Source organism: Podarcis raffonei, chromosome 1 (genome assembly GCF_027172205.1).
Source record: "Podarcis raffonei isolate rPodRaf1 chromosome 1, rPodRaf1.pri, whole genome shotgun sequence".
Lineage (NCBI taxonomy): Eukaryota > Metazoa > Chordata > Lepidosauria > Squamata > Lacertidae > Podarcis > Podarcis raffonei.
This window is the reverse complement of record NC_070602.1, coordinates 93702654-93718386: the sequence shown is the minus strand read 5'-3', so window position 1 is coordinate 93718386 and position 15733 is coordinate 93702654. Positions and strand designations below refer to the sequence as shown.

At 48.9% G+C, this 15733-nt stretch overlaps 1 protein-coding gene across 4 annotated transcripts; it reads right to left on the bottom strand.

The window, feature by feature from the left end:
- Positions 1-350: 350 nt before the first annotated feature.
- Positions 351-14081, bottom strand: EN1 (engrailed homeobox 1). 4 transcript variants are annotated; one of them, XM_053404973.1, is made up of 4 exons: positions 13637-14081; positions 10122-10193; positions 7081-8075; positions 351-1747 (listed from the first exon to the last, which is right to left on the bottom strand). In XM_053404973.1, the coding sequence occupies exons 3-4, from the start codon at positions 7919-7921 to the stop codon at positions 1431-1433; spliced, it is 1158 nt and encodes a 385-aa protein (XP_053260948.1). In that variant the 5' UTR covers positions 7922-8075; positions 10122-10193; positions 13637-14081; the 3' UTR covers positions 351-1430. The 4 variants fall into 4 exon arrangements, with proteins under 4 accessions (XP_053260948.1, XP_053260926.1, XP_053260934.1 ...); XM_053404951.1 differs by lacking the exon at positions 13637-14081 and adding an exon at positions 11548-13090; XM_053404959.1 differs by lacking the exon at positions 13637-14081 and adding an exon at positions 11548-13090 and having other exon boundaries at positions 7081-8072.
- Between the last annotated feature and the right edge of the window lie 1652 nt (positions 14082-15733).

Sequence of the window (15733 nt, the reverse complement as noted above, 5' to 3'; positions counted from 1 at the left end):
GGGACCGAAGCACCTTATTTCTAGATCTTTGGTGGTGTTCAGTCTTCCTCCACAAATATTATACACTAGCTCAGCATATCCCGTTGAAACAAGTTAGCCCGGAAGATAAAAGTCCCTTCTCTTCCCAAGGGACTTAGGCTGAGATTTTGGGTTGTTGTTGGGTGTGGGGGTTTTTTGGGGAGGGGGTAGGTCCATTGCACTAAGTAAGACTCATTTCTAAGTAAACATGCTCAGAGCCGGGCAGTTAGTAGGACTACAGTTCATTGGATTGGGGCCCTGCTATCCCACCCAGGGATCCAACAGCGAGGGAAGAAGCTGAGAGCAAATGAGCAAGGGAAACAAGACGTTGGTTTAAAAAAAAAATTCTCCCCACTTAAAAAAAATAATCTGGGAGAGATATATGCCAGATAGTTTTAGAGATAAATGTATATAAAGAATAAGAAGAACAGGGTATTTTAATATATTAATGTATTAAAGGGGGAGTGGGGTTGGAGAACAGAGAAGAATTACAGAATCGGTATATATCCTGAACACAATCTACACTTTATTTCAGACTACAGATTTCTGAACATAAGAAAAAAATCTTTGGCTTGCAGCAAGGGGTTCAGTCTCGCAGTCTGTGGGTCATAGTGTTATTGTTCTTACTCGGTAGGGTGGGGGGGAGAGAAGAAGGAGGAGGAGGAAGAAGAAGAAGAAAAAGAAACACCACACGCACACGCACGAAATGAAAGAGAGAGAGAAAGGCACACACGAAAACGCGACAGGGAAAAGAAGAAAGGGGGAGCAGGGAAGTCGGGAAGAGCCAGACAAATTCTTTAAAATCAGGAGGCTGAAAGGGGGGGGGCTGGAGGAGTTGAGAGCTATAATTAAGAAAAAGAAGACGGGGGGGGGAGAGACCAAAGTGGAGCTGGTGGGCGGGGAGGGGGGAGATCGACGGCTGAGCGAATAGAAAAACGCTACACATCATTATCATCATCATCATCATCATTTCTTACCTGAAATTAAATATATACAAGATCATACGATGTTTGGCTATATAGATAACTTTTTGTTTGTAAGTGTTCGGGGTTTTTGTTTTGTTTTAAATCGGAATCCTTATAACTATGAATAGACAATAAATTTGATTCTTTTCTCTCTCTTAAATAGCACCCTTCCAAGTCCCCCACAAATGTGTGTCACTGCAGGAAAGAAGTCCTTTTGTGTTTGTCGTGTGTTTTGTCTTTTCCCAAATTGTCCTCTCGCGCTCTCTCTCTTTTTAATTGTTCCTCTTTTCTTTTCTTTTGCTTTGTATGGTTATTCTTTGTCTTCCCTGGCGATCAGGTTCATAATAATAATAATAATATAATAATAATAATAATAATAATAATATTAAGCATCAAAAAACGAAAAAACAAAATAAACCCGACAAGGTCTGTGCTCTCTGGGCGGGCTCACTCGCTGTCCTCTTTGTCTTGCACAGTAGTGGTGGAATGATTGTAGAGTCCCTGCGCCATGAGGTGCAGCGCCAGGCCGTTCTTGATGCCCGTGGCCTTCTTGATCTTGGCGCGCTTGTTCTGGAACCAGATCTTGATCTGCGACTCGTTGAGGCTGAGCTCCTGCGCCAAAGTCTGCCGCCTCTGCTCGGTGATGTAGCGGTTGGCCTGGAACTCCGCCTTGAGTCTCTGCAGCTGCTCCGCCGTGAAAGCGGTGCGAGGCCGCTTGTCCTCCTTCTCGTTCTTCTTCTTCTTCAGCTTCCTCGTGCGGGGACCTACAAAAGGGGGGGTTGCGAGGGATGGAGGAGGGAGGGAGAGAGAGAGAAACACACACACGCACACAAAGGGGAAGGAGGAGGGGGTGAGGGGCACGAGAGAGAAAAGGGGACAGCAGTTGCCAGGTCAGAAGCATTCCCAAAACACACACACACATGCAACACACATAAAGGGGAGCCTGCCACAGGGGAGCAACGCCGGGCGTTCCGGAAAATGGGGAGACTCTGTTTTGAAGGATAGGGGGCGCCTCCTTTCCCCTTTCCAAAAGGGGCATCCGGCAACCGTGATGGATGGGCAGGGTCAGAACCGATCTGCTTGGATTTCCCCCAACCCACGTATATCCTACGTCTTTTCTTCCACTGTTTAAAACATGGGTTCATTTCTCCCCCAGCCCACATCCTTCAGGACGCCTTTTCAAAACAGTCTAGGCCCTTCTTCCTCCCAAGTTCTGTGCGAGTACATTAGAAGAGCCGCATCGCCCACTTTTAGCTGGCGCGAAGGAGAAGACGCCAAGGAAGAAAGGCGAGAGGGGCGAGATGGGAAGCAAAGAAACAAAGGGGAGCGGGGCGGAAAATCCATAGGGAAACGTTTGTCAGGATAGGTATTGGTCAGGCACGCGGATGCTTCTGCTAACTTTTCCCCGTCCGGGCCCAAGCTCAATTGTTTGATCGCACCAGATCTAAAGCAGTTTTCTATTGATCACCATCTATCTGTCTATCCATCTATCTATATCTGTGGATAGATAGTTTGAGAAAGAGACTGAGAGGTAGATCAATCAGTTAATTTGGATTTGTTAAGTCTGGTGCAGCTGGAATCACGCACACATTTCTAATACACAAAATATACATATGGGAGAGGCGGTGTTTTGGCCCTCTTCCCCTTAAAAGCTCTCATCTCTTAAAGGCAAAGCGTCTTAACTTTACAGCACACACTTGGAAAGTGGGGGAGAAGTCTGACTAATTAGTTATGAGCTTCAGTAAAAAGTATCAGAAAGTTTTAAAAAAATACAAATACACACACACACACAGCTTCCTCAGCAGATGGCTGCGTTAGGGAAGCGGGCTCCTCACTTATGGGCCTTCGCTGCAGTTTATATTCATTTAGGAGAGCGTGGGGTTCTTGGATTTGTTTTGTTTTTAAAAAGCCCACAGATCAAACATACAGCATTTCCGGCGCTGCTAGAGTTAAATGGTACGTGTTAGAGGTAACACCCCAGGAAACCTTTCCCAACGTCATTCACCCTCAACATACATGTTTACTACAAGGACATGTTTGAAATAACGCAACCAGAAAGTTCCCGCTGAATTGTAAGACAAATAAGCATCGAGGTAAACAGACTTAAAGACTGGACCCAAAACAAACACTGCAAGCGGTTTACGAAGCGGGTTCTGTTGTTGCTGGGGCTGGGCCTAACAGTACCACTAGCAGGCACGAAGAGTAACAGCGCAGGCCTCACCCTGTCTACTCGGGAGCAAGCCATACCGAATTTTATTACGCCCCATTAAATTCGGCAGGATCAGCTTCGGAGTAGAAGCTGCTCAGACGGCGCTGGAGGTTTTTATGCGCCGGGACAACACCGGATTTTAAATCTGTTTTCATCCGCAGCGGGACCCAGACTTTCCTCCTCCAAATCAAACCAAGGCGTCCCTCGACAAAGCAAGCCTGGGAAGTTGTATATGTGTGTGTTTAATTTATATTTAATATTATAATTTTGAAATTCATAATTTTCTAAAACAAAAAAACACCAGGCAATAAAATTAGGCAAGACTCTCGGATTATAAATACCTATTTCAATGTGTGCTCAGCTGTAGACTCATACCTCTTTCCCCTCACAGACAGAAAATAAATTCCTTATTTTGGGAAACTAAGCAACCCCTATTGCAAGCTGGTCCAAAGGCCTTATTGCCGAACGACTAGATAATACTACTACTACTAATGATGATGACGATGATAAGGGAAAATAAATTGCGCTGGATGCTCATTTTTTGAAGCCTGACGCAAAAGTATATTCTGCAAACGCAAATACACAATGCCAGACAAACCCTCATCGCCTACAATGACTGGGAGAACACTTCACTGAAACCGCTAGTCTCCACTCCACCAAAACCCCTCCAATAAAAGCCGCGGATAAATATATTTCCAAGTGGAGGGCGTTCCTACACTATAGTTCACTGAGAGATCTGGCCCAGCCGGTATCCTCACGTTCAAAATGCACCTCTCTTTAAACCAACGAACACGCGCGCAAGGCTGCTTCCTCGAAATCCGCGCGTTTTTGCTTAGAAGCCCTTCCCAGCAATTTAATATCAAGACATCTTGGCCTCGCAGGACTCCAAAACTAGACCCATAGCCTTGGAGGAGCCCTCGGAAATGAAGGCAAATTGTTCTGCATCCCTCCCATTTCTAAGCGCGCGCTCTCTCTCTTTCTCTGTTAAAAGAAACGGGTGGGAAACTTTTTTTAAAATTGCAGAAGTGGGGGGTGGGGGGGGAGAGACTGGAGGAAGTAGATCGTCGTCCCCTTAAATAGAATTCGAGCACTTTAGGCATCAGCCAAGGACTCCGAAACAGTGTGTCCCGAATAAGTACTGGAATAAATCGAGACAGATCCTTATTTAAGTCGTTGTCGTTCAGACATCGTCTTTCCAAAGCCGCCTTGTTTTTGCTTTGTTGGGAAATGTATCAAATACAAATTATTTTAGGGAAGGAATATATTCATAGGTGGGTAAGATTCCCCTCTTCAAAGCAATTTATATCGTGAAGGGGGTTCAAAAAGAGTACCTTAAAACGCCATTTTTTAAAATTATGCAAACACGAATATTTTTTAAAATAGGATACAAAATGAAAATGAAGCCTTTTTCCAAAGATCGCCAACTTTGGGGCCAGTCGCTTGAACGTGAGGAAAACCTTCTCCGGTCAGCAGGCCGCAAAAGTAGCTCTGAGAAGCCTGGCTGCTTTCAAAACCAGGCTTAAAAATATATAGATGAGAGAAAGAGAGAGAGACGGCTGAATAAACTAGAGAAAGGGATTAAACAGAACCGGCTGAATAAATCTCAAGATATTTCCCCAGTCCCCTCATTTACGGAAAATAACAACAGACAAGAGAAATTTCCTAGCGGCGAAAAGCTCTTTTGAGGGCTGAGATTTTTGGCCGGAGGATAGATGATCGCTGCTCGGATCTCTCTGTTCAGTGGGGAGCAGATTCTAAAGGAGCCGTTCCCAAGAAGCGGGCAGGTCTCGGGTGGGGGGCGTGAGAAAGCGAGAGGCGCCGGTGGGGGCAAGTGCCAGTCTCAAGAGATCAACACCCCCTATTTCACATCCCGGGAAAGGTGGGCTAAGAGGAGGGCTTGGTGGGGGGCCTAGCCGGCTTCGGAGAGGGCCCACCGTCAAGAGCCGCCGCTGCAGCCTCTCTCAAGGAGAGGCCCGTCCTGGCCTCTCCAGGGAGCCGGGGCGCTGCCTTTGCAGGGTGCCGCTGCCGGTGGTGGTGGGGAGCCTTCCTATCAAAACACACTTTGCAAGGCAGCGGCCCTGGGAAAGCAGTAATAAAATCATTGCAGTTGGCCGCGGAAGGTAGAGCTGACAGCTCAATCACTCAATCAATCCGTTTAGTCAATCAAAGTGGCTTTTCTGAGTTCCAAGGAGCGGGGATGTGTCAATAGCGGCGTGATCGAGATGGCTGGCGCTGATAGCGGAGGATTGATCAGTCGCCGGCAGAAAGGAGTTCATAAAGAGCCCCGAGCCGGGGCTGGTGAGGTTGGGGGGCGGCGGGAGAGAGCGATGGACGAAGTGGGGCGAAGAAGGCGACCTGGGAGCGCACCCGGCCGGAGCTCCTTCGCCACCAGCCTCCCATCGCCCAGCTCCGCAGCCTGCCTTGCTCTCTCGGCCCTGAAAGGTGACAGGAGCGCAAAGGCGAGCGGTCGCCCTTTTCGGGCGCTTTCGCGGGCGCTGACCCGCAGCGGCTCCCTCGCTCGACTCCTTCGCCCTTACGGGTTGGAGGGGCTGATTCAGAGAGACAGACCCCCCTCCTCCCTCTCCTCTCGTCACTCTTCTTCCCACACCTCCTTTCCCGGAAGGATTTAAACCCTCCCCTGGAAACCGAAGATTCCTCAACCTCCGAGCGGGATCGAGGATTCTGGGGGGGTTTTATATTGGGGTGGGGATGTGGGGGGCTAGTAGAGGGAGGACACCTTTATTCTCACGGCAGCATCTGGGGCGGAAGGGAGAACCGGCTGCTGGGAAGAGCGAAATGCCGGCCACGGGGTGGGAATTGCTCCCCTCCAGCCGGTCTGGAAGACGGGAATGGAAAAATGAAGGCCTAGGGGCCTAGATTCTTGTGCTCCGCTGCCGGGAGGCCTCCGCGGGTTTCCCAAGAAAGCCCTTTCCTTTTCTGTTCTCTCTCTCTTTCTCTGTCTCTCTCACACACTTCCTCTTTCTTTTTCGGCCCCCGCCAGTGCCAGTTCCTTCAAAAACGCATCCTTCACACGGCAACACTTGTCTCCTTCACTCCTCAATTGCTCAGCACCGAATGTTTCTGAACAACAACAACAAAAGGACTGATTGTCTGCAGCTACGTCCCACACCGAAATCACTAATTTTCTCCCAGCCATAGATATATCCGGAAAAAAAGTTTTAGAAAGCACACTATGGTTTCTTCCCCCTTCCTAACTACAGAAAGAGAGAGGCACCCACCCACCCTTCAAGGCCTGAAAAGGGGAGAGAGAGAGAGGAAGACGGCGGCGTGGGCCCTCCAATCTTTCCAGGTTCTGTCTCCACTAGAGACACTTCCACGGACCTCCCAGCCTAGGTTGCGGACATCCCCCGGGGGCATTTCGGTCGCAGCTCCTCCGCAAGCTGCTTCGGGCCGAGGGGGGAATCATCAAGCAGCCTCGGCCCCCCTGTTTTGCAGCCTAAGACTGCAGTCTCCGAAGGGCAAGGCTGGCCGGTGAGGCGCAAAAGAAGACTCTGTTGAACACCAGGAACCCCGCAAACCTCGGAGTGGGGCACCCTAAGAAAATGCAGGGTTCGGGGTCGGGCGAGGGAGGGGAAACGCCGACTCAGCTCCACAAAACTCCTAAATACTCTCAAGCCGCCACCTCCCATCTGCTTAATCCAGCGCAGTTTGGGATCCCTCGGCGCGCTCTGCGCCTCAAGTCTTAGCGCACCGTCAGGGTGGCCGGTTTAGGGGCTTGGCTTCCTGGGTTCGGTGGGATGGTTAACGCTCCCCGCAGGATTACACTCATATCACAGAGAGATAGATATATAGATATATAAATGGCAGGTGTATATATAAGACAGGGGGGAAGGGGGCAACGCTGAAGGCACGGAAGAGGATTCTTACCCGAGGATGGTCTGTCTGAATACCTAGTGCAGTAAACCCAGGCAGGCCAAACCAGCGGCTGTTGAGAATCGCTCTTGGCAACAGCTCCTCCATTATTGGAGCCCATGAGCAGGATGGCGGGGTTGGCGTGCTCCCCGTACTTCGCCGGGTTAGTTCCACTCCCTTCCGAGCAGGAGGAGGAGGAGGAAGAGGAAGAGGAGGAGGAGGAGGAGGAGATGGGGGGCTTGGCCGTCCCTAGCGCTGCGGCCGCCGCGGCGGGGCTGGCTTTGGAGGCCGTGGAGGAGCTGTCGGGGCTCCCGTGCGACTCCGCGCTAAGGTTGGGGGGCCTGCCGAGCAGAGGGTTGACATTTTCTCTACCTGAGCTGGCCGCGCGGTCAAGGTCCCTGTCCCGGCCGCCGCCCACGCCGCCGCCGGCGCCACCTCCTCCTCCTCCGGCCGCAGTCCCGGCCAGGAGCAAGAGCTGCTCTTTCTTGCAGCCAAAGTCCGGCCTCAGGATGTTGTCGATGAAAAAGTTGGTGGTGCGGTGCTGTTGCTGCTGCTGCTGCTGCTGCTGCGGAGGCGGCGGTGGCGGCCGCTGCTGCTGCTGCTGCGGAGGCGCCTGATGCTGCTGCTGCTGCTGCGGGAGATGGTGCTGGTGGTGCGGAGGGTGGTGGTGGTGGTGCGGGTGGAGAGGCAGGGACACGAGGCACGGCGCGGCCGGGGACAGGGGAGCGTGGCTGCCGGGAGACAGCGGCACGCTCTCGCCATCGCTGCCGCTGGCGCTGGGGCTGCTGCTGCTGGGGCGGCTGCCGGGAGTCGGAGCAGAGTCTCGCAGACTTTTACTGTCCGTCTGCTCTTCCATAGTCAGCTGCCAGCTCCGCAGATGGGCGTCTTGGCTCTTCTTCCACTTCTTCACTCGAGGTCCCCCCCTCCACCTACCACCACCACGCCTCACTTTTCCGGGCGGTGGCAGGGTAGTTGTGTCCTCGCTGCTGCTGCTGCTGCTGCTGCTGCTGCTGTTGTTCTTGGAAAGATGGGGGAAATGCAAAATAAAATCCACTTGTTGGCTCGCCGATGAATCTAGAGAGAGATATCCAAAGGCTCAGACATTTGGAGCGATTCGCGCTTTTGGGGCAGTTGTTTTATATTTCCTCTCTCGCCCTCGCTCTCTCCTTCTCTCTCCCCCTCCCTCTCTCTCTCACCCCTCTTCCGAAAGAGAGAGGGGGGTGAGAGAGAGAGAGAGACCAAAACAAAACCAGCCCCCCCAAAGCCCTCCCCCCAAGTCTTCTCACAATCTACCCATCTTTCTCCGAGCGCCGCAGCTTTGGGGTTTCCCCAAATGTCAGAGTCCGCTTTGCCCACGGATCAGCCTTAGCAGATGCTTTAATCGCCCGCTCGCACGTGCATCTTTTCCTCCCACCTTTCCTTCCCCCACTTCTCCTTTTTAAAAAAAGGAAAAAAAAAGAAAGCAAAAATCTCTGACAGCTCGGATCTTGCAACAAACTCTCCTTAAAAAATCTCTCAGCCACACTTTTTTTTCATTCCGACCGGAAGCACGTGAGGATGGCCCGCACGTGGAAAGAGCCAATGAGCAGCCCGGGAATTCTGTGACGCCCCTGACGTCGGCCAATGAGCTGCATTGGAACTTTGCAGTTACATTATCCAAGGGGCTGGCTGATTCAGAGGGAACGGGAGAGAGAGAGGGAGACCTGGGGAGCTTTGCGCTTTCTATGGCGCATCCTTTCTAGAGTCTGCTTCTCCTTCCCTTTTCCCTCCTGCCCAGGACTTTTCATTTACTTATGCTTCTCAAAAAGCAAATATCCAAATCAACCCCACTAATGACCTGTTGAAACCCCACAAGACGATTATGTATCTTCTGAGGTTCGGAAAAGAAATTCGGAATGAAATCTTCCCTGTGTTGTTTATTATTATTATTTCTAAAGAGTAGATGCTAAATTCTTTATAGAATGCTTTTCTAAATTCGAAACAAAACAAAACACGTTTATGGGGTGGAAGTGTATTCTGAGTATGACTAGTAACCTAACCAATTATGAAATCTCTGTTCCAATGCAAACAGATTTATCAGTACTCTGTGTATGTCCGCTGTATTTTTGTTTTTTGTTTTAAACTTTAAAAAAGGACATAGATGAGCTTTGTCAAAAAGACAATGCAGGGAGTTTCTAAAAGACTAAAAGGGCTCGACCCAACACTTTCCAGATTCATTGATTTAAAATAGGAAAGTGGCTGAGCAATCCTGAGCACAGGTGGACTCAATAATAGGTCTGTGGAATTTTTTCCTGGTTTATGTGTGCATAGGATTGCAGACTTAAGCACACGCTCCCCTCTCACTATTTTTTTTAAAACAACAACAACACCCAAACCAAACACGATGGTTAAACGCTGCCTTTTGGGCAAGCACGCTTATCAATTCCAGGGAACATTTATCAATATTTCTTTCTTGCAGATAATTCTACCAGCGTGCATATGCCCCCATAATGTCCTCACTCATTAACAGGTGGCATTTAAAAGAACAGGAAAATAGTTGGAGAGCTGCGTGTCGGTTTAAAGGATAGTGTATTCAGTCTTAGCCTAACCTGCGGTTGAACGTGCAGGTACAAAAGCGGCCAATTTATCACCTGTTCGTTTACATGATAGTGAAAGGCCAATGTTACACAAACACGTGATATGAAAGAACACTGAAAAACAAATCATCCTCATAAAAACTAATAGCAATAATCCAAACTGGATTCATTTAGTTTATTCGCACACTGAGATTTTTATTTTTTTGCAGACAAAACAGGATTGGTCTGTTGTTGCTTTTCGTTTGCACCACGTTGCCCTCTAATATAATGTTATCCTTGCTTTAATCATTTTTGCATGGATCATTTATTGTCTGCAACGCATTCTTCTCTCTCTCTCTCTCACGCACACAAACTCGCTTCCCCTTCCTGGTCAAAACATAACACTGTTATGAAATATTAAAACTGCGTTTTTAATGGAGAGGAGCTGAGAAGGATTCGCTGGGTCCCCGTGGTGGCGATTTATGAGGCCACACGTTTTACCTTTCAGTGACTCCGCGTCAATTCCAGGTGTTCATAAACATTCTGAGGCTGCAGGTGGAAAGGCCTGAAAACCTGTTCACAGAATAGAGAGAAAGAAGATCGGAGTCACGTGACTTGATTGTTATTTTTCTCTCATCCCCCCTTTTAATTCTCCCTTTTTATTTTTGAGATTGATTTGCAATGGACGCATCTTATAATTTCAATTCTCTTTCTCTTTCTGTGTGTGCATGTATATATATGTATACAGGATATGTGTGCATGCAGGTACACGTACATGTGCAAGTACGTTTATTTTAAACAAAAATTAAAAACTCCAAAATCACAGAAACGAGGAGATTCCCCCCCAAGAAACTCCAAGAAAGAGTAACTGTTTCTTGATAACTGGATTAGAGTATTCTACAGCGCAACGACTTTAAATCGCGGTTATTCGAGAAAGACCCACGAGAAGGCCCATTTTCAAAGCAACTTCAAGCATATGTATATGTACATACGTATACATATATACGTTGCAACCTGGCAGAGGAGACTCGACGCAAGCCCACAAAAACCCCCAACATTAAATTAGCCACATCTCGCTATTCCCAAATCTCCTCGGATTTAGCCAGCCCCCTCCCCATTTCCCTAAATTTGGGTTTTATTTATATTTTAGTTCGCCAAAGGAGGGGGGAGGACAAAAAATTGAAATCTTTATCCCAAAAGCGAGCGTGGGTACTTAATTAAATTCTAATTAGGACACTATCAATATCCCATTTAGCTGCGTAGCCTTTGTGCGCCTCAGTCCCTTTCAGAGTCGTAAATGGGGGCCCGCCGCCTTATCTCGCCTGCAAAGAGACGCCTTGAGAAGGGCTGCGAAAGATAATTTATAGGTTTTAATTACTCTTCATTCCGCCTGATCAGCTTGGCGTTCATCAGAAGACGGCGAATAAAACCTGGTCAAAAAGCACTGTCACTATTCCCTGGCACGGCGCTTAATCAAAGTAAGCAGGGCCCCTATTACACGCTGCGCGCCTCTCCACGTAATTTCCCAGCTGCTGATAAAGCTGGTTGAATAATGCTGCAGTCCTTCGGAGACACCATTTACAGAAATGACTTTATTGACGGCTTAACGTCGGTAATTCATTTTACCTTTCATGGAGTGGGAGCCCGGATTTGTTACAGTAATGGGATGATAAATGCGCTGGCGGACCCATAGCTTTGATTAGGCACTGGAATACACACGCGCACACGCACACACGCGCGCGCGCATTCAAACGCGCGCCATCCCGAAATGGGCCAAAACCGGGCAGCGAGAGAACTTGCCAAACCAGCCCCGACCTGCCACTAGGAAGGCTGGCTGGCTAGATGGATGGAAGGAAGGAATGAAGGAAGGAAGGAAGGAAGGAAGGAAGGAAGGAAGGAAGGAAGGAAGGAAGGAGTCTCCGCTTACCTGCATAGCTCCAGGGGTTTGCTGAAACTCCTCCGGTCCTTCCTGGAGGGAGGAGGAGGGTCGTCCTGGAGAATTCAGGGGTTCTCCGTCTTGTGCGGGCATCTGCTGGCTTTGGGGTTTGGTGGGTGGCCAAATGAAGGGAGGAGGAGATTCCGAGGAGGGGTGGGGTGCGGGAAACTAACGATTGCAACTTTTTATGGCTGCTCCTATGACACTCTCGAACACAGAGCTATTGTGAGTTAACGAAGAGAAGCCCACCTACTCCATCCGTCAAGTAGGAAAGGAACCACAACTACCACGACCACCACAAAAGCCTGCTCCCCCGCTTTGAATTTTGGATGGCTCCTTATTCGTGGGCCCAGTCTGTACATTTTTTTATATATAATCGCCAAACACAAGAGAACTTGGAGGTGGTGGTGACTGTTATCCTCCCAGTTCCAGAGGCTTGCATGGTATTTTGATTCTTCCTACATTGATCAGTATTAGACCTCTTTTTTTTTTTTTTTTTTGGTCCAAAGATAGAAAAATCAGACTCAAAGAACACTGTTCTTTCGATCTATATCTATCTAGCTATCTATGGTGCATTCATTAAAATAAGAATTTCAGTGGGGTGTTCCCCCCCTTTCCCCCTCTGCTTCCTTCTCCCCCTCCGTTTTTTTTTTTTTAAATTAACCATGGAAAATAAGTCTGCTGCAACCAAAATAAGCCAAAAAAAAAAATACGAAAACGTGGCACGCTTTGAATTTTTAAGGATTAATAATAATAATAAAAGCAGCAGCAGTGTAGATTAAAAAAAAAACCAGAGAAGGATGGCTAGAGTTTGTTTTTTCGATGTATATTTTATGCGATTCCTTCGGCCTGCACAGGGTTGCATAGATTTCTACGGCAAGACAACGCCAGATTGCCAGATTTTAAAAAGATACCCCTTCTCCCCTGGACACGTGTGTGTACCCTGCGCCTCTCGCCAGGCTGGCCTTCGCCGTTTCCGTTTAGGAAGTATATATCGCCGCCTTTAATATACACGCTGATAATCCTATTTCTAGGGCCAGATCAGATCTCATTGGGGCCTTTGGTGAAGGACATAAATGAGTTGTTGCAATACAATAGATTTCATCCTTCCTACAGGGACTGGCTGACCAGAGGTTTTGTTAAAAGTGAATGCGAATAGATTTCTCCTACAAGTGCGGCATTATTATTATGAGCGGGAAGGTCAGGCTATACATTCCGGGTCCCCAAAGCCTATAGACCCGGAGAAATGCAGGGGGATCCCACGTCATTGTACCTGACAATCTTCTCAATAGGCTAATTCAATTAGCGCTCGGGGGATTCAGTCTTCATTGCAAAGGCAGAAGAAAGAGAGGGCGATGGAGGGAGCGGGGGGCGGGGGGGGGAGGCAGCCGTGGCCAGATCAACTTTTCGGGGGACCAACTGTGGGGACCATCGCCGGATTAATTGCAAGACTCGGACCCGCGTGGAATTAAGACTGTTGCAATTCGGATTGTAAGATGTCTGGTTCCAAGACAAACATACATGGATTCCTCTCTCTCTCCCGTCCCAGTCCCTATCCAGTCTTCCTCGGCACCTATTTTGTTATGAGCAGTTCATTCTCCCGCTTCCGAAGTTATATGTGGGAACAGGCAGTATCACCAGGAATAAAGATTTGAAACGAACAGTGAATTCGAAACACGTTTTAAGGAGGACTCTCTAAACAAGGCATCTGTGTGTGTGTGCGCGCGCGCGCGCGCCTCTCTCTCTCTCTCTCACACACACACACACACGCACACACAGCCCTCACCCTCTCACAGGACCGAAGGCGATGCGGGCAAGATTCAGGGAGTGATTACTGATTTTCCGCCCAACAACACAAGGAAGGTGGAGCTTCAATGGGAAGGGAGGCGTGCGTGTATGTGTGCAATTTTAATTTTTTAAATAAACAATAACAACATCTTTCCACCGTCTTTTCCCAGCGAGGTGAATTACAGAGCCCCATTCCGTGTGTGTGCGTGTTAGAAAGAGAGGAGAGAGGGAGAGAGGGAGAGAGATGCCCCCCTCCCTCCCTCCCTCCCTCCCCCTCCCTTTCTCTCCCTACCTCTGTCCGGAAGCAGGCAGAGCCACCTGAGTGAGCTACCTCACCGCCGGCACAGGAAATGTTTCTTCCTTTCCCAGGTCCCCAGCAGGGAGGGCGTCCGAAGCGGCCACGGCGACATCCTCCTCTCCAGAGCCGAGCCCAGCCTCTCTCAGTAGCATTCTGCAGCCCGGCGTCCTTCCCCACCCACCCCGCACCCACCCCGACAATCTGGTTTAAGTTACTGGCGGGAGTGGGGAGGAACGCTGGGATGTCGGGGGGGGGCGGCTGAAGAAAGGTTTGCACAGGCAGGTCCCGGAGCTGCTCCGCTCCTAACCGTGGCGGCCAAAGACTTCCTCTCCTCCTCCCTCTCCCCACTCTTCAAACTCACCACCACCCCTGATCACTGGGGAGGAGTGCCCATCCATCCCGGCGAGGCTTAACCATGGTTGTGTGTGTGTGTGTGTGTGTGTGTGTGTGTGTGTTGTAGGAGTTCGCAAATAGAATCCTAACGGTGCCTGAGCATCAGGATAAGTGGGATCCTGGTCCAAAATGGTGATGGGTTGGGGGAGGCCAGTCAGAGCACCCGACAGAATTAGAATTCCCCCACCCCCCAAACCCTACCTTCTTTTTATTTTGCTCACTGGCTTTTGTCTCCGGACTGGAGGGTGTTGATTAGATGTGGAAGCTTTGATCATTGTAGTGCCTTATTGGGGGGGGGGGAGAGAGAAGCTACAGATGAGTGCGCTTTCTCTCTCTCCGAAATGGAAGGGTTGTCTAGAGTTTAATAATGGGCGAGGATTACCTTTGCAACGACTTCTTTCTATGTGACAGGAGCAGAAGCTGCCCTTCCCTCTTCCTCCTCCTCCTTCCCTTGGAGTCCGGGGATGATGATGATGATGATGATAATAATAATAATAATAATTATAATAATAATACTTTTGTAGCTTACAGCTCGGCGTGGGGTTGTTGGCAGTTTCATGCGTTTCCACCATCAGACATCAGGAATTCAGGGCTTTCACTCACACACACACAAACACACACACCCCGCACTTTTCCTGGTGAGGCCAGCAGGGGAGAGGGGGGAGCCTCCCCGATGCATGTGGGGTGAGGTGGGGTGAGGCAGAGCTGGCATGTGTCAGGTGGGCAGAATTTTGATCGACGGATTGATGTATATATATACGCATACGCACTTTTATGACGGCAGATGCGCTGCGTCTATCTAGGCGCACGAAATGAGTCCGTCTCCTTGCGTCTCCCCGTCCACGTCTGCGAGCATCGATACGTATCTCCCGACAGGATAGAGATGCGCTAGGAAACTTCGTCGGCAGCAACAAAAATAAATGCGACAGGGGGAAGGAAACGAAAGCAGCTGGCACGTTATCGGTCCTCAACTTATAATCTGGACAATGGCAGAAAGATAATAAGCAGAAATCACAGGAGCCTAACAAGCAACCTTGCGCCCCCTTACTTACTCGCCGATGCTCTGAAACAATCGGGGGGGTGTTGGTACACCTAATTTATTGAGGGGAATCAGTCAATAAATCCGTACAGCTGGATAAAATGGAGACGTCCGTCTAGGGACGCGTTCCCCTAGCCCAAACTACAACAACAGCAACAACAACAGGAGATGTGTCTTGGCTTGTAATTTAAGACCGAATATGAACATGTATATATCCACCAGGCTGTCTGTCTGTCTTGATAAAGAGAGCGGGGAGGCAGAAAGTCATAAAGGTATTATTGCCCACGAATGCAATTGACACATTGATACAGAATAGAAGGGAATCAGCAGTGAATATGAGCGGAAAATATTGCCCACCTTACAGACTGACGGATATGACACCCCCCTCATTGTATAATAAATCTATTTACTAGGTGGAAAACTTCCATACCTTCCTAGATAGATAGATAGATAGATAGAGAGATAGATAGAGAGATAGATAGATAGATGATAGATATAAAGAGAGAGAGAGATCTGTCCTGTAGGAATATATTTTTGTGTATCTAGTGAGCGATGGAGAGAGATATAATGTGCGCATATTAGAGGGATGTATTGTGAGAGATAAATATATATATTTTTGTATGTCAGCCTTTTCCTCCCTCCCTCCTTTCTGCAGGTCT